The sequence below is a fragment of the Larus michahellis genome, chromosome 2 (assembly GCF_964199755.1).
Source record: "Larus michahellis chromosome 2, bLarMic1.1, whole genome shotgun sequence".
In the NCBI taxonomy this organism is placed as follows: domain Eukaryota; kingdom Metazoa; phylum Chordata; class Aves; order Charadriiformes; family Laridae; genus Larus; species Larus michahellis.
This window is the reverse complement of record NC_133897.1, coordinates 154,714,738-154,733,195: the sequence shown is the minus strand read 5'-3', so window position 1 is coordinate 154,733,195 and position 18,458 is coordinate 154,714,738. Positions and strand designations below refer to the sequence as shown.

The 18,458-nt window shown below is 41.0% G+C and overlaps 1 protein-coding gene across 1 annotated transcript; it reads left to right on the top strand.

Annotated features, from left to right (window-relative positions):
- Positions 1-1,061: 1,061 nt before the first annotated feature.
- On the top strand, positions 1,062-18,178 carry TNFRSF11B (TNF receptor superfamily member 11b). Its single transcript, XM_074577717.1, has 5 exons — positions 1,062-1,467; positions 11,203-11,572; positions 15,178-15,372; positions 15,707-15,931; positions 17,051-18,178. Exons 1-5 carry the CDS (start codon positions 1,438-1,440, stop codon positions 17,437-17,439), a joined length of 1,209 nt encoding a protein of 402 aa, XP_074433818.1. The 5' UTR covers positions 1,062-1,437; the 3' UTR covers positions 17,440-18,178.
- The last annotated feature ends 280 nt before the right edge of the window (positions 18,179-18,458 follow it).

Genomic DNA, 18,458 nt, shown 5'->3' with positions numbered 1-18,458 from the left:
CAGGCTTTTTCCACCTCACTCTTTTGCCAATCCCGCACAGCCTTGTGACTCAAAGGGGCAAAACTGCACAACCCAGAGCCAACATGGGCCCCAAATTTCAAGTGCTCGAGAGCTGGAATATCCAGAGCTGAGGTTTTGGTCTGGCCTGTGAAAAAGGAGAGAAAACCATCTGTGAAAACTGGAGACACATCTGGGTTTGGCTTCTACCCCAGGATCCCACAGCCTCCCATAACCACTTTCCGAACATCTGCAGGTTGGGAGAAGAAATCCTTTCTCCACACCTTTGCCTGGGAAGCCGAGCTCAGCTCTGTGCCTGGTACATGCAGGTTCCCTGGGGCTTCCAGGGAGCCCTCTGAGAAATCCTGGGAGGCAAGACGAGCAGGGTTTGATCCTTATGGCTATAGAAAAATGCCCATTGCTAACTAAAAGCACTGCATGGCAAGTGGGGGAAGGAAGAACAGGCGCCTGAGTGGGGCCTCTACTGTGGACAAGGGCTTGCTGAAAACACTAAGCCTTCCTCTTTTCTGTAGACTGGATGTCACTGGAAAATCACAACCACACGTGCAAAAGCGTTCCCACAGATCTCTCCTCCTCACAAAGCTCCTCCGGGCCAGTGCTGGCTGGTGGCGGCTAAGGCAGCCGGATGCTCATCATGTCGCACAGGCCTGCCTTAGCAGAAGACAGGGGCAATGGGGCCATTCCTCGCATTCCTGCCTCAGCAGGAAAGGGAAACCAGCAGGGATCCTCCTTCCCCTCAGCCTCCCCCTCCCTGGCCTTTGCTTCCCAGCCAACGCCGCTCCTGGAAAGCCCTGGGGAGCTGAGCCAAAAGGAGCCCTCTTCCTCCCGGGGAAATGGCGGCCCCGGGTGTGCTGGAGGGCCCTGTGAGCGGGGGCCGCGGGCCCTGGGGCTGGGATTTTTAACCATGTCTCCCGTGAGCCTGGAATGCTGAGGGAGCTCCTGTCATCCCCGGACATGTGTCCCCTCCAATTCTTGGACTAGATGACCTTTAAAGGTCTCTTCCGACCCAAGCTATTCTATGATTCTCTAAGCCAGCTGCTGAGGGAAGAGGAGGGGGGGACAGACAGCCAGACAGACAGAGCCCAATTAAACCCTCCCCTGGCCAGCCCCTGACACTCCCTCCTGCATTTTCCAGTCTGTGGTTACAGCACTCAAAGGGTTCCATTAAGTCATCAAGTTTTACAGGTTCCTTTAAAAAAAAAAAAAAAAAAGAGGGGGAGAGAGAGAGCGAGAGAGAAAAGTTTGGTCATGGTAGGGAATGAGTGATCAAAGCTGAGCCAAAGCTTCCTGTTACACCGGGACTATATATATATCGTGTCTTTAATGTTGGGGGATGTAAGCAGGCTGCTAGGAGACTGGAGCGGACGCTGACTCTCTGCCTGATTTCCCAGCTCGCTGAGGTTTCTTCCACCGACCACAATGAACAAGTTCCTGTGCTGCACGCTTGTGGTAAGTCCCTTCAGAGAGGTAGATAGGCTTTAAGATGCATTGCAGCTTCAGAGATCAGGCTGTAAAGACATATGGCTTTTCTTCTGGGGTGGTTTTTTTTTGTGTTTTGTTTTTTTTTTGCTTGGTTTTTTTGGGTTTTGGGGTTTTTTTTGCCTTCTCTCTGTTTTCTTGGTAAACGCTTTTCATTTCATCACGCCGAGCTTTCCTGGTGAGGTTTGGAGTGCAATGGACACGTCCAGCTCCAGGGAGGCAGCAGGGACTTTCATCCCATTCTTAAGGTAGTGGCATGGTTTGCTTTTCTTTTGTCTTTTTTCCTCTCTTTCTCTCTCCTTCTATAAGGCTTCATTATACTGGGCTGACACAAAACACTGTATCTAGGAATGAATTTAGAAACTGTAGGCTGGGATGTTTGTTTTTGATTAACAAAAGCTCCATCACTGCCCGTCTCTGTAATCTCTGCTGCACTGGCACTGGTCAGTTATCTCAGATACTGGGCTGGCTTTCTTACCCAGCAAAACCACTGTGAACTTCAGAAAAAAGCACAAGTGTGTGGTGCTTGTTTTGGCTTAGAAAATTCAGCTTCCTGTGCGAGAAAGTAATGAATTAGTAACTGTGTCAGTAGCTATTACAGAAAAAGTTGTGTTATTAAATCTGGTGCAAGCCCTCACTTCAATAAGTTTTTGTTTACTTGGTGATTTAGCAAGATACTTCCAGATGCAAATTTAGAGATGTTAGCAGTGCAGTAAATCTTTCAAAGTGTAATTTAATCCATTTAGCCGTATGGAATTGTCTATGGTGTTAGAATAATTAAAACCTGCGTACAGACAAATACTGTGTAACATCTATTTGGAGGCTATTAATCTTATGGAGAAGAAAACATTCAAAGAAACACATTAAGAAATAATATCCATAACAGGCTGTCATGCATGCCTGCGCGGTAACTTGTTCCTGGGTTGTTTGGGTGAGTACAGTGGCATTAATGTTGTGGGAGAATGTTAGAACTGAGATCCATTTATTTTGAAAGCTCTTTATAAATGCAACGAGATTTCCAGGATCCGATGAGTAATGCATGTTTATTACTCTCTGTATGCCTTTCTGAAAGAGCTTTTTGAGAAACGAACCCAAAGTAATTAATGGTGCAAGGGAAGCAAAAATTGTCACCGTGTGGTCAGTGAATTGAAACGCGGGACAACTTTTTCATCTCACATTTGATGTTGTGCCTTCTTTGTCTATATGAAAGCATGGGAAGTTAATCTGGGAATTTCAGCAATAGCCTGTTATCGGCTTGGCGTCTTATCTGTGGCTGTCATAAAATAATCACATCAGTATTTTGATTTTGATTAAATGTAATGTGCCTGTTCATGTTCTCCCATAAAGTAATAGCGTTTGATGAAGTTCAGCATAATCCCCTGGCAGATGAGTCTCACAGCTGAAATACGTCAGTGGCAGGGGTACATACCAGAGAGCTTCATCATTCAACTCTTTCTTTAAATTATTATTTAAAAGCAATTTATTTAAAGTTATTGTGAAGTTTAAGTACTGCCAGAGAAGTTTAAGTACTGTCAGATGTGCTAGAGCTCAGAAAAGTAGTTTTAGTACCTGTTTTATAAGAACACTTGTAAGAGGCACAACAGCAGTTCAAAGTTGTGTGCATTTGGCTCACACACCTTAAGCCTAGTTTGGAGATACCATAGCTAAAAAAGGCTCTCTGGACGTGATGTTCTTTCAGTCTTGGCCTCTTTGCTAAGGTTTCAGAAAGGGGACCTGCTGTGGTGGTACACACATGTGCATGTTGTTTGCTGGAACACTAAAACTGCTTACAAACAGACAAGCGTTATGAAATCAGACTGCATTGAAAGAAATTCCCCAGAGCTGGATCTCGTTACTTGTCACGTAACTATCTTGACCCTTAAACTTGACCTTTCTCTATTTTGGATCTCTGGACGCATGTGACATTCTTTTTCTGGCCTGCCTGTTGGGTTTGCTGTGTGTAGGCAGCAGTGGCTTTGCAGCCCGCGAGGGTAGGAGTTATCTTTCTGTCTGACTTTCCTTCTGTCTGTCTGCATGTGTGTTGGTTAAAAATAAAACACCAAGGTTACCAGAAGGATTTTTAAAAGATATTGTCACAGTTTAAGTAACGTCCATTGTTCAAATCTCACAGAAACTTTAATTTTGTTCCTTCTGTATTTAACTTTTATACTAGGAGATTTACTACTCTGATGGTCTTCCTGGAGAAAAACACCTGTTTGCTTGTAATACTGGATGTACTGTTTCTCTTGCTAGATGTCAGTTGTTAGTAATTCTGTTCAGTGCAAAAGCAGATTGTAGTCATGGTGGTAACATCCCGGGTTTGGATGATCTCTAAATCTCACTGTCAGTCTGGTTAATAATGTTCCAAAATAGGAATTATGGATAGGACGTATCTTTTAGTGAGTAGCTGGTTAGTCTTTTCTTCTTTCCACAAGCTTCCAGGCAAACGTAGCTCATATAAACGAAGATATTCAATTTAACACTTCTTTGATAAGATGCAAAACTGCTCTTCTGTTGAATGTAATTTTCCTACCACTGAAAATGAAACAATATTTTAGATCCCTAAATTGCTTTGAGAGTCCTAAATTGCTTTGTGAGTGGCAACTAACAGCGTCACAAAGTCTCTAAAAGATTTGAATTGTTGACGTATTGCTTTACTGACAGAGAAATGGAGACAGTGGTTGATATCCTCAGTTAGGAATACAGGTTGCTCGAAATATATTCACTGGTTATATTTGTGATATAAAAGAGCAGCCTCCACTTTACAAAGCAGAAGACTTACTTCACAAAAGTAACTCTCGTTATGTCCAAAGTGAGTGGATTGCACTGAAGCAGTTGGCAGAGTGGTGGAACAGCATTATGAGCGAAACTCAAAGCAGTGAAAAAGACTCTGATTTAGGTTTCGTGGTGTACCTGATGCTCAGCTGCGGTCTGCCGAGAGGTCCTTCGTCTGGGCTGTGCTCTCAGTGAGCCTGAGCGACTCATGGGGTAAGCTGTTCTGCGTGGCTGTCAGCCCAAAGAGGTTAAATTCTGCGATTGCATGGGGCCCCCCAGAACAGTAAGGTGAGGAGGATGAGGTTTGAGTATCTCCCAGATGGATGGGAGTAATTTTTTTGACAAATATTTTGCAATGGTTATTTGCCATAGACAGCCGTGGATCTGTTCCAGCATCACACTGTCATGTACTGGATCTAGAGATGCTGTTTTGATTTGACAAGCTATTGATTAGGAGGACTTCTTCAATATCATCAGTGCTATATTTTGCCACTGAGATTTCTTTGGGGTCTGTGCACGATTTCAGTGAGGCATTCTGCCTAAGGGCTGAGGGTAAATGAAGGCCTCCTGCCTTAGCTTTGTCCAAATACTTTGTATAGAAAGCAAAGTAGGAGAGTTGTGAGGTTTTACTTTGAACCCAATGCAAACACTAGGAGCAATCTGACAGATGCCTTGAGCGATTATTTATCACGCAGGAAAATATGCTTCAGAATAGTTGTGGAATGCAAAACAGAAACAGATTTATCTTTCTCAGCAAATTAAACATTCTCCTTTGGTCTACAACCCAAAACCACAAACCCAAGCTATATAATAATATTTTCATATGCTGAAAAGCCACTTTCTCTTCTCTAACAAAGCAGTGATTTAAGGGGATGATGCTTGAAGGATTTTTGCTTTATGTGCTTTGTCTTCCAGTTCATTTATTCAACAAGAAAAAGCAAGTGGCTCTTTGCCTTACATTTAAAGATGAAAGAAGAGGGCGTGTACTTTTTTCATGCCCAAGATCTGAAACGAAATTTTACAATCACATTATTTCCCTTTCAAAAGCATCTTCCAAGGGCTCAAATAAATGGACTGCACAGGCCTTTTATGTTAGCATTGACTATTTTGTGTGTGCTGACATGAAGAGGTTATTGAAAAATATAGCTTTAGGTCTAACATGTTGAGTGACACAATCAAAGAACTACTTTTTAACCTTGGGTAACTCATTTTTTAATAAGTTCTCAGTATTTACTTGCATGACACTGACTTACACTAGACTTATATTTCAGTATTTACAGTTCATCCCAACTCCTTGCATGGAGGTGGCCATCCTGAAAGGTACCCAGGATTTGGCCCAGGGAGATGCACGAGGACTGAGTTTTTCAGTCCTTTCAGAACTGAGCCCATGACACTAGAGGTAAATGTCACCCCGTAGGTTGATAGATGCAGTTAATGATACTGGGTGTATTTCAGTGCCACTAAGAAAATGCTTTGCAATTGAGTGCTCTCTGAATCAGAGTAAGAGTTAGTTTGTTGAGATGAAGAACAAGATCTTGAGTATCACTGGCTTCCATTGGTATTGGGATATAAAGGATATGCTTAGGGTTTAAAACTGATAGAAACTGCCTAGATCTTTTCAGTTTGTTCCCCAGCTCTTCCAGGAAACCAAATTATATATTTGCTTTCAGAAACACATGGGAGTTATATTTAAACTACTTGGTTTTCTTGCACGTGCTTCTCAGTAAAAGGCTGTTTCCAAACTTCCTCTGATGAGAGAATCCCCTTTTCATTTGCCAGCATTATCCTTTAACAGAGAAGGTTCTCTCTGTGTGCGTTTACTGTCTACCTGTACTGAATCTATAGGTACTGTTTTGAATTGCCAAGATACTGAACAAGTCAAGATCCTCTTCAAGATGAGGCTCTCTATATCCTTCTAATTTTTCTTGGTACCTCTTCTGGGCTGAAATAATCTTTCCTAAACAAGGACGAACAGAATTTTACGCAATCATCTGAATGACAAATCTGTAACTTGGTCAAGTGTAGTACTGGTAGACTCCAGTTTTGGTTTCTTAAGGGCTAAAGGCTAAACATGCTCATTGTCTTTACTTCTGATTCCAGTAAACTGAAGCCAGACTTGTAGTTTCTTCCTTCTTTCAAACTGGAACATGCCTTCTTCTCCAGCAAGTTCAAAACAGGCCAGTACCAGCAGAATTAGGGAGAAATCCTGCTTTCTGTGAAGCTTTGAGGAAGACCAACATTCAGAACTAGTAAGTTCTGATCACTCGTTTTCATGTACTTAAATAGTGGTATTACTTACCGCAGAGATTAAGGTGTTTAGTACATTTCCCACCTCTAACTATTGGCATTCAGGTCAATCAGAGGTTTTATGTAACTGAGAATTTGCTAACAAGTTGGTCATAGCATGGCTTAGGAGGAGAAATGTCAGGAATGACTCAAAATGCATTGAATTAGCATTTTAATTTGATTCAGGAACATGCTTTTGAAGGGCCTCTCCTGATCATCCTTATTTACTGTATTTTAGTTTGCACATCAGAGTGGACATGGAGTGCACAAAGTGGATTTACAAAAGTGAACTGGTTTGATGAAAGTAAATCCAGAGACAGACGCCAGAGGCACACCAGGTGCACTGTAACCACTAACGCATGCTGAGTCCATGAGAGCAGACTGAAGTTAGTCCAAAATACCCCCCTCGAATCACGCATAATGTGGATGTCAGGTGCTCAGCACCATCTGTTTTGCTCTAAAAATCTACTGTAGTGGGTGACCCAACTTGCTAATCTAAGCACAAATTCAATGTGTCTTAGGCCAGTAGAAAGGACAATTTAGTGACGTTGCCCTCTAGCTTATTCTGTGAGCTTGGGGACAAGAAGGGTCTTTTCATTCTCTTCATGTCAAGTTGCTGCAGTAAAACTAGTAAAAATCATACTTAATTACCTTCCACCATTCTTCCTGCATTTTTGCAAAACTTCTGAAAAATAGATTGCTTCTACTTTGGCACTTGATGTAGGTTCAAGGATAACTTCTCATTTTCAGGTTGCGTATTAATATTCAGAATACTTATGTGTGCTAGGTGGTTTTGGTCTGCATGGAAGACAATTTTGCTGATCTATTCTGTAAGTATTATTAAGTGACCTACAGTAGTCTTATGAAGAAGTGTGGAATTGGGGGTTGTAGTCTGGAAACGTAGTTAACAACATACTAATGGCTGTACTGGGTCTAAGAAAAAATTAATTCAGACAAAAAGCCCTAAAAAGGCAGAGGTTGATGAGTCCTATGGCAGAGGTTGATAACTGATGCATAGAGGACATGGAAGAAAAAGGCATAAAAATAGTGATATTTTTCCAAAATACTCCTACAGACTCAAACAGTTTGTGGTTTGGGATTTCCTGATCTAAAGGTGATGTTTCTGTTTAATAGCCCTTTATTAGAATTTTCTTCCATTACTATGACCAGTTGCATTTTGAACTCAACTGTTTACAATGTCCTGTGGCAATGAGTTGCACAGCTCACTGTACCGATAGGATCACAGTAGTCAAAAAGTAACAGTAAGGGTAACCTAGCTCTATGTTTAAAATGATGTGTTATATGTTCTGGTAAAATACTGAGATATTGCATTTATAGCTTTAGTTTGACTGAGGAGCTTTTTCTCATAATTGTTTACTAAATAAAAGAGTTGGATCCTGCATACATTTGGCTCAGCCACTGATGGATGGACGGCTGGATTATTGCAGCTACATAATGTGTGTTTCTGGGAAGGAAGGGAAGACAGGTGTGATGCACTTTTCTTTTAAAAACACACAGAAAAAATCAAATGCAAAGTCTGATTGTCCTTTTAGCGATACTGATTTATTAATCCTAGTATTATGGTTATTGGTTGTGCTGATTTAGATTAGTAGCATTCTGGTTGTCATTAACGGTTCATAGCTATTGTCACTTCCAAAGGCAAAACTTTGCATGGTCTCACACATGTATTGTCCAAGTATTTTTACTCAATTTTTAAAATCAGTTCCTCTCAAATTGTGTTGAATTACTTTCAGTTTTTATTGGTTTGCTTCACATAGCTGTAGGTTCTTCAGGAAGCAAGTGTCTCCATTTTTCCCTACAAAACCATGCTCTTGTAGCCCAGATTGCTGGATTTAAATTATTATTTGAATTATTTCTAATCCTCAATCATCCCTTGCAGCAAAACTTCTCACTTGCCTCGTATGTGATTTCCAATGTAAATTGTTGAGTCGGGAAAACAGAGAAAATCTTGCTGCTTTTACTCCTGCATGTTGCAGAGGGGACCTGAGCAGTCTTAAAATGGTCCAACTAACACATTTGGGACCTGAAAATGTGTCACCAAGGGCAGAGGCATGACCTAGAGGAGCAGATTCTGCTGCAGTGACAGCTTCGGGTTTGTTGTGGGTTGTGCACTGCAGAGAAGGAAAACTGGTGTTTCTGCACTAGGACGTGCTGTCAGCATGTTTGATTGCTGTCCCTAATCATTTTCATGGTGTCAGATTTTCATCTGTGCTGGGTATTGTCCTGGGTTTCCGCAGACGTCTGCATGAAATGTGGGTTGATGCTTTTCTTTGTAGCTTCAGTGCCGCATGTTGCAGTCTGTTCTGTGAAGGGAATGCGTGTGTCCATGCAAGCCTTGGATTCTTGGATGCTGTATTATCTATTACTGAATAAAAACTGTAGGAGAAAATCAGACCACATCAACAATTAATGGTATTACCAGGAATTCCTTATTACTAAAGTAATAGCTGTAGATTTACCAAGGGTGGGTGCATTTTTCATCAATGGAAAGCCATTCACCATTAAAAAATGTGCTACACCTTCTTGTTAAATAGATGGCATGAAACAGATCCAGTCATTTAAGAAAAATGGAGTGGTACATCAAACTTCAATGACTAATAAGGAATTTCTCACAGTGGAAGAGATTGTGCATTGAGACCACAAGAAAAAGTGAGATCTCCACCTGTAGAAATCACAGACCGGCTAAGTTACAGGGCTTAGTGAAGGGTAACTAGAAGAGGCCTTGGGGAATATCCATACTATCTGCATTTCATTCTTCAGCCTAAGTATAGCTCTGTAAAAAGTGGGATCATAGACAGGCTACAGAAGAATGCACTTAAGAATATTTTCTTAAGCAGTAAGAGTTCCTAATTTAGGCACCCAGTATTACTTGGTGCAAACGCTGGGACTTATGTTAATGCAGATGTACCATTATATTACGCTTTCCAACCTTAATAAGACTATCACTTAAGAAGTGCCATGCTGTGGCAGAAGTGAGGCCCTTAGATGAAACCTCTTTAAGCAATGTAGAGTCTGAATGAAAAAAAAGAGTTAATTCCACTTACACTTTGGGGACATCTGCATTGGAAAAGAGGAAAATATGTTCTTACAATTGATTTGGCAACTCCATATTAACTGACTGGGATTAAAATAGCAACAAAGACAAGTCAGCTGGATCTGTAATTTGAATGGATATATTAAAAATCTTAATTCAGAGCCAGTTTACTTCATTGTTATAAAATGTACAAGTTTTAGAAGAGAAGTGGCATGTCGGTCAGGCAGCGCTGGGACAGAGACAAGTTCTCAGTGGGGAGAGTGAGCTGCAGGTGGACCCTGAGGGGCTCAGGGCGGTATGTAGGGAGTAAACTCCAGAGTTATTTTTTTACTAGACTGGTGGAATCATGGAACCAGATTTTCAGTTAGGAGGCCAAAATGACGTGAGAGGGAGGTTGTCTCTACAGAAGAGGAGGGCCATCTTGGCTCTTTAGACCCCGAATGACACCAGCAAAGCAGAGCATTGCAGGAAGCAGAGTGAGTGTAGGGGTCATGATGTGTGCCGGTACTGACCCAGGTCCTCACGACAGCCCTAAGTCTGTGGTTTTAGATAGGAAGGGAAAGCATTAGCCGGCCTCTGCCAGCTCATGCGACCAAGTCATGGAATCATAGAATCATAGAATGGTTCGGGTTGGAAGGGACCTATTATCTAGTTCCAGCCCCCACTGCCATGGCCAGGGACACCTCCCAAGAGACCAGGTTGCTCAAAGCCCCATCCAGCCTGGCTTTGAACACTTCCAGGGATGAGGCATCCACAACTTTCCTGGGCAACCTGTTCCAGTGTCTCACCACCCTCAGAGTAAAGAATTTCTTCCTAATATCTAGTCTCAATCTCCCCTCTTTTAGTTTAAAACTGTTTTACCTCTCATCCTATTGCTACACTTCCCACCTCTCCTTATTGTGCCTTAATGTACCTTAAATCCTTAATGGACCCTTCATAAACTGCAGCATTCTTTACCTCTGTCTGAACCTGCATCTTCAAACTCAATGTAGCTGCCACGTTTTATGCCCAGAACTGCTGCATTTCAGTGCAAGGTTAAATGGAAGACATTAAAAAGTACCCTGTATTGTTCTAGCCATTCGTTGCTAGTAAAAAGAAATATTGTAAGGAATCACCTTTGAAGGTATGTGTGGTCATGGTGCAGTACACTGGACAGATTTGTAAGTTTGGGTACCATTTCTTTTCCATTTGAAGTACTTGATACTTAAGAACACAGGAGTGCATAATCCCCGCCTTGCTGTTCATCAAGCCTGCTGCCGATGAAATTAATAGGCCAGGTTCTGTGGTGCCAGGCAGTAAAAAGTCATTACCCGGTGATATTAAAAGGGTGTAAATGGGAGAAGAACAGGATCTACAACTCTGGAAGAACAAGGAAGTACTTACGTTGGGAAGATCCTAAAATTTTCCTGTTCTAAGACAGACATGGGAGCGTCCAGGAACTGGCTAATATTTCACAAATTTCTAACGCAAACATTATTTTGAAGATAGCAACATGATTAGAGTCATAAACTTGTTAAAATGAAGGCTTCTTTGTGACCCTGGTGCTCCCCAGAACTAAAGCGAGCGATGTTTTATTTTCCTGTTGCTAGCTCTTGGACATTTCTGTGAAGTGGACCATCCAGGACGACTCTCCCCGCAAGTATCCCCATTATGACCCAGGGACATCTCGCCAACTGCTGTGTGACCAGTGCCCTCCTGGGAGCTATGTAAAGCAGCACTGCACGGCCAGCAGCCCGACGCAGTGTGCCCCGTGTCCGGATCAGTACTACGCCGAAGAGTGGAACAGCAACGACGAATGCCAGTACTGCAGCGCCGTTTGCAAAGAGCTGCAGTACGTCAAGCAGGAGTGCACCCCCACGCAGGACCGCCTCTGCCAGTGCGTCAAAGGCAGATACCTGGAGCTCGAGTTTTGTTTAAAGCACACGGAGTGTCCTCCCGGATTCGGCGTTGCGCAGCCAGGTATGTACCGCTTGTCAATAAGCACAGACTTAATTAGAGCTCTACTGCACGTCGACGGCTCGCGTGGCACTTACAAGATTAGGAAAGAGGCTCGTCCAGATGAAATTCCAGGACAGTAAATTGTAAAGCCAATTGAACCTGTTCCTAGCCTGCATCATTTGGACGGTTGCCAAAGGAACGTTTCTCAGTGGAATACCCTGCTCCTACAGTAATATATAACTTAATGGCAGTAGCAAATGTAGCAAATTGCACTCTAATGAGAAACATGATGGATTGCCTCTTTTAAAGGAACATTATCTGGAATGTAGTATTTGTGTGTGCGATAAATAATAATGTTTTTTCATTTTGAAATCTGCTGTTTCAAGCAACTGTATATCTTGACAAACACCAGGAGCACTATGTATTTGACACCAAGTGTATAATTACAACAATATTAATATAGCTGTAGCATCGCAGCAATATGTGGTAATAATTAATTATCAGCATCCTAAGTGGAATTCTTAGGGAAACTGTTACTATTACCAAACAAACAACTGTTTCTTTGTCAAGCAGTTTGGCATTGTGCTGTAGGTCTGGTGGGGTTACAGAGCGAAGCGGCGCTTTTCAGTGGAGTGTTTTCTTCATTTAAGACAACATAAATTGTTAAACCAATAATAAGTTCTTCTCTCAAAACAAAATACATCATTTATCATTTGGCAAATGTCACGGCCCAGTTTAGCTCCCATATTTAATACAGCCTGAAAGAATTGTAAACTGTCATTGGAGCAGAGACTGATAACTGCCCAGAAAAGAGCACTGAGGAAGTGAATCAAAGCACCTCAGACATGAACTCTTAGGCAACCAGTCTCCAGACTGCAGAATTACTTCCCTAGGAATTCCATATACATGGTGAGAAACACCAGCGCTGGCCTGTACAATTCAGAGCTACGCTGAATGACAGGTCGGGATTCCTTTCTTGGGTTATGGACGTCTCATTGGAGAACAACTTTGAGGTAAGGAGTAATGTTGCTGCTGTAGCTGCTCACTAGTCCCCGAGTAATTGGTTAACTAAGCATTATTCTAATGCCCTTGCCGCTGTTAAGCATCTCCACCGGCAGCTACCACATTTCCATATTATAAACCTTCATTAACCTAAATCGTTATACCCAGGGGCTTGGGTTAATGAGGTTCCACTGTACCTCAGCAGCAAGTCAAACGGGGATAGAAACAAAGTTCTCAGAAAGACGTTTGGGATACAAAGACGTATAAATTGTCTGAGCAACCAGCCTGCTGCATCCCTGCGAGCATAGTGAAATGGTGGCAGACAAATTTGAATCCCTCAGTTCAAAATGAAACAAACTTTGGAAGAAGATAAATTGTCTGATCGTGTAATTTATTGGAAAGTTGGTTTCCAAAAGACCATCAGAATGAACCAGCTAAACCCAAGCAGACCTCAAACAAGGAATGAAAACATTGTAAAAATAATTGCATCCCTCTGTGTCAATAGTCAGTTTTTGAGATGAGGCATCGACGAAGAATTTAATGAGCATGGCCCGCACTGTGTTCCCGGTTTCTGCCATATGATAGCTTTGAACTTTGTAACAATGTAAATTCAGGTGAAATAAAACCTAAATGTAGAGAAATATGCTTCCACTGCCACACAGGGAGATGACGTGGTCCAGTGTCTGATTCGAAGCTTAAAACATTAGAAATCCATTTCCCCACTGCCGGTCACTCATGATTACATTGGGCAGATCACTTTACTTCGGTAGTCCCCTTTTGTGAGTGCAGATTAAGGTTTTGTTCCTTTCTGCCCGGTCGGCCCTGTATGTGCCAGAGTTTTTAGCAGCACTGTGCTGGGGAAGCAGAGCTGCTACGAGGCTGCACCACCTCCCCGGCGGCGGCTGCCGTTTCCCTGGGGAGAATGGGGGATTCCAGGAGAATTTGAGGGAGCGGCGGAAGGGCAGCCGGGTCCTGAGCGGCCAGATAAGCAGGGAAGAAGAAGCTGGCAAAGCTGGGAGGTCACTTTATGCTCAACCCTGTGAACACTGATGAATTACCCGGTTTATTCCCTTCTTGTGCCGCAAAGGTTATACAGGAAGCTCTGAGCAGAACGACGCACCGTTTGCAGGGACTCTCCTTTCTTCCCCTTCCTTACTGCCAGAACACAACAGCCGCGCGTCTGTAGCAGGGAAAGTTGCTAAAAATTCAGACTTCTCAGCAAAGCTAATTGCTGCCCGCCCAGGCGCAGGTGTTGGCTGGGGTTTGGTACAGCCCAGAGCCACAGGCAGTGCACGTTGTGCAAGAACACGCAAAGGCAGACGCTGCTGCTGGGGGCTGGGCACTGGCGGCAGAGGGCGGAGGATTTGGAGGGTCTGGCAATATACAGGGTCTCTGATTTTCAGATGCACAACTGAAAAATTCTCCTTTGTTTTCACTTGATGTCTGATGAAAGAAGTGCGAGGTTGCGTGTATGCAAGTATTATACTTTATGCACGGCTGGTTGAAAACTGGAGATTCGTACTCTTTTTCTCTAAGGAAATGTCCCAAATAAATAAAATTTACTTAAAAGCTAGCATTAAAATAAGGATCCACATGTAAATACTTCCAAAATACACTAGATGGAGGCATTTTCTTATTCAAACATAATTTCCATTTTTTTCTAAAGAATTTTAAGCACGTGCTTAAGTTCATGTTCAATAATGAAATATTAGATATTAGACTTTAGGCACTTGCTTAAATGTTGGCTGAATAAAGATTGATTAAGAGTGAATATACAGCATTTATTGGTGCTGTTATTTTCCTGCCACTGGTGGTTAGACTGTTTGCGTTGTTCCCCATTTCATGCATTAGTTTTTTCCTCTTTGTCAATGCAATAGAAACATATATTGCCATTCTATTGTTATATTATATATTTCATCCTGAAGTAAAACTATGCCTTATAAAATTAAAACACCAAGTAAAACTTTTGCATGTATATTAAATATTTTTGCTATATTGGATGATCTACTTTTTTTGCTTTTAATAATCTTTTATTCAAGCCCAGAAAAAAGTTCAAAAATTCTATTTTCCTGTATAATTTAATATTTAAGCAGGGACAGTACTTTTCAGAGGTTCTTTAGTTGATATTTAGTTAGGTTATATTTTTAGCTAGAACTAAAGTAACCTGTTTGAGTAAGGTTCTGGGCAGATATTAGAGTAAAATTTAGAGCAGTTTCTTGGGCCATTTAGTAATTTTACAGAATATTTGTACAGTTGAAGGGTGAAGATCAGACATCATGTAACGTCTGAATATACTCAAGTAATTACTGATTTAAAGATATTACCTTACTAAATTACTGATTTAACCAGTAATTGCTGATTTTAAAGTTGGTAACAAGTGTATGTAAGAGTGCTATTTACTCTATTACTCCAGCAGGAACATCACTCTCTTCAAGAAACGTTTTTGGTTTTAAAAATTAAAGTGTGGGGTTTTTTTCTAAATGTGATTCCTTCATACATCAGAAATGTGAAAAGCAGAAGCATGACAATTTGGGGAGGAATATGTTCTTTTATTTTTGTATTTTTGTATTTTTTTAAAGTTGAGGTTACATGCAATTGGATGCATTGTTCTCCTATTTCCACAGGTACCCCTGAGAGTGACACTGTGTGTAAGAGATGTCCAGAAGGATTTTTCTCGAATGAAACGTCATCCAAAGCAGCCTGTCTAAAGCACACAAACTGCAGTGCACTGGGTTTCAAAATAGCCTTGAAGGGGAATGCAGTTCGTGACAACGTCTGTCAGGAAAATACAGATACAACACCTCAAAAATGTGGAATAGGTATGTATCATATTAAGAAAGACTGAAAACATACCTGCTCTGAAAACGTACCTTTAATTACAGTTAAAATTAACGTATCGGCATTTATGATAAAAATATCTAGCTTGGTAACCATTTGCCTGCTATGGTGATGGCCTTAGTAGAGTTTTAATTATTGTAGATTAGAACAAATGGAATTCAAGCACAGAGAGCGACAGCACTATTAAAACCACTTAGTTTGTTTTTTAAGCCTTTTTTTCTTATCATCCTTGCTACTTGCTTTTTTTTTTCAGAGATAAGCAGGGTAACAGAGATCAGAACAATTGACATATTCTGTTTCTCTTTCTCATTTCAGATGTAACCCTGTGCGAGGAGGCCTTTTTCAGGTTTGCTGTTCCTACTTTTCTCACACCTAACTGGCTGAACATTCTAGCAGACAGTTTGCCTGGGACAAAGGTTGGCACAGAAAATATCGAAAGGATTAAACAAAGGCACGGTACTCAAGAGCAGACCTTCCAGCTTTTGAAGTTATGGAAGCAGCAAAACAAAGAACAGGATATGGTCAAGAAGATTATTCAAGGTACCTTATCTTGATAACACTTATATTAAAAGCAACATTCTGAATGGCATTTTAAAATTTGCTTGGGATCAAATACCTCCTGTTGATGTGTTATGCTCTGAGAAGGACCTGCAGGGCTTAACTGAGATTTACTGATGCAGTAAGCACAGTGAAGTTGAGAGGAAGCAGGAAGAGAATTCAGCTTCTCCTGATCAGTCGCAGACTGAACTCTTCTCAGACGTGTATCCCCTTTGGGAGCTGGTCACAGCCAAGATCCCCTTTTGAGACTGCACAACATACGAAGAATTTTGGTCAAGTGGGGAAAATTTTTCCCATTGTCACATCTGAGCAGTGGCTGTTGAAGTTAGAGGAAGCTGGATGCCTGCAACTGAGGCTGCAATTTGTTTTCTATAAAGTGGAGATTGACAGCTCGGACTACGACATCTATTCATGGAATGGGGACGCATGGGAGTGAGGAATACACAGACAGGCTTTCCTTTCTTTTTCCCTTCTGGTACCTATTTGTCATGCCAATTCACCGCTTTGTTTGTGCTGAATCTGCCAAGACAGGTGTCAAAGGTGAAACAGTGCTGCAATGTTAACACCGAGGTTTTTACGAGAGTCAGGCCAGCTCTTTTCATGTAAGCCACCATCAGCAACTGCCACATTAGAATGACCTTTTGTCCACTCGGAACAGATTTGAAAAATGCTGCAGAAATTGTTTTTTCTCCCTCTTCTTTTTTAATATGCATGCTTATGTTAGACTCTGAAGTGTCTAGAATACTTCAAAACCGAAAATTTTTATTTTAGCAAAGCTTGCCTAGACATTTCGGAAGAAGAGAACCAAGCATTAGGATTCCTTTCACATGCATAATATTTTACAAGATAGATGAAACAAGCATACAGCAATAAATACTTGTTACTAACTTTGTTTGTAATTTGGCGTTGTTTGTATTTGCAAAGTTAATTAAATTTTTAAGTGCTTTTCATCAGCCTAAAAAATAGCATTGCTGATAGGATGATTTGAAATAACGTAAAAAAGGAAGGAGTATTCACCTGGAAATGTGGAAGGTTTTGTGTAGGCCATGGTAAAGATGTAATGCATCGTACTTATCTCTCTTGCCTTTTCCCTTCCTATAGATATCGATCTTTGTGAAAACAGTGTCTTAAGGCATATTGGCCACCCGAACCTCACCTTTGAACATCTCAACACGCTGATGGCAAGCTTACCAGGCAAGAAAGTGGGAAAAGAAGACATCGAGCGCACAATGAAACTATGTCAACCTACAGAGCGAGTTCTGAAGCTTCTCAATCTGTGGAGAATAAAGAATGGTGACCAAGACACCATTAAAGGTTTAATGTATGGACTGAAGCACCTGAAAACATACCACTTTCCAAAACCAACCATCCAAAGTCTGAAGAAGGTGATTAAGTTTCTTCACAGATTTACAATGTATAGATTACACCAGAAACTCCTTTCAGAAATGGTAAGGAACCAAGTTAAATCAGTGAAAGTAAGATGTGTCTAATTCAAGATATTTTTCATTCTCCACTGACTATTTTTCCCTAATTACTGCCAGCAGTAATTAAACTGGAACGTTGTTTTCCTACATTATGTCTTACTATTTATAGAAATGCCTGACTGGAATAGCTCTAAGTCTTTTGCAGTGTTTTTGGAAGTTTTTTTTTAAATAAAATCACTTTTGTAAAAGCTATTAACCTGTTGATAACACTAAGAGCCTGATTCTGCATTTTTGCACATTCAGAGTTGAAAAGCCCCACTATAGTCACTGGATGAGAAAAGAATGCCGGACCAGGCTCTACTACAGTATTTGCTATTTATATTCTTTGAGGTATAAACATTTTTGTTGTACATATTTATTAAGTTAAATGGAAATTGTATGAGACTGAATTTTAGGAAGAGAAATGAAAAGCACACTGTATATTTTCTAGTTAAACAAAAATGATTCCATATATTTTTCTGGCAAAGTTTTGTAGCATGCTCTAAGAGTTATTAATTTCTTTACATTTTGTATTTAAAAAAATATTATTGCTTAGTTTTATTTGTATAAGTTGTGGTATCTTTTGGTAGGGATGTTTTAATTTATCCAATGATTTTAATTCAATATGGTGAAAATATAGCATACGTGACCTGAATATTTAAATATTCTGTGAGGAAGTGAATGTACCATATTTAAGAAGCTGGATTTTTACATAGAATTCCATAATCTTATTTTATAAAACAATTAAATTTTTCAGTTTACTTTTTGACTGGTGTTCTACTCTTGTCTCCGAAGTAGGAACTAATAAGAAAGACAGACCATGTGGGTTTCACTCCTTATCTTGGGCTTGGCTCTCTGCTACTCCCTCTCTGGTCTAGGAGTTAATATGTGAGCCAAGTAAATATTGGCCAGCCCTGGATTTTCATGATCACTGTAGAGGTGTAAAAGAAGGTAAAAAGTATTAAAGGTTCTAGTTGCAGTGGGCCCAGGCAGTCGTGTTACAACTGATTGTAACTCCACAGAGACATTTGGCCCAGTATCACTCT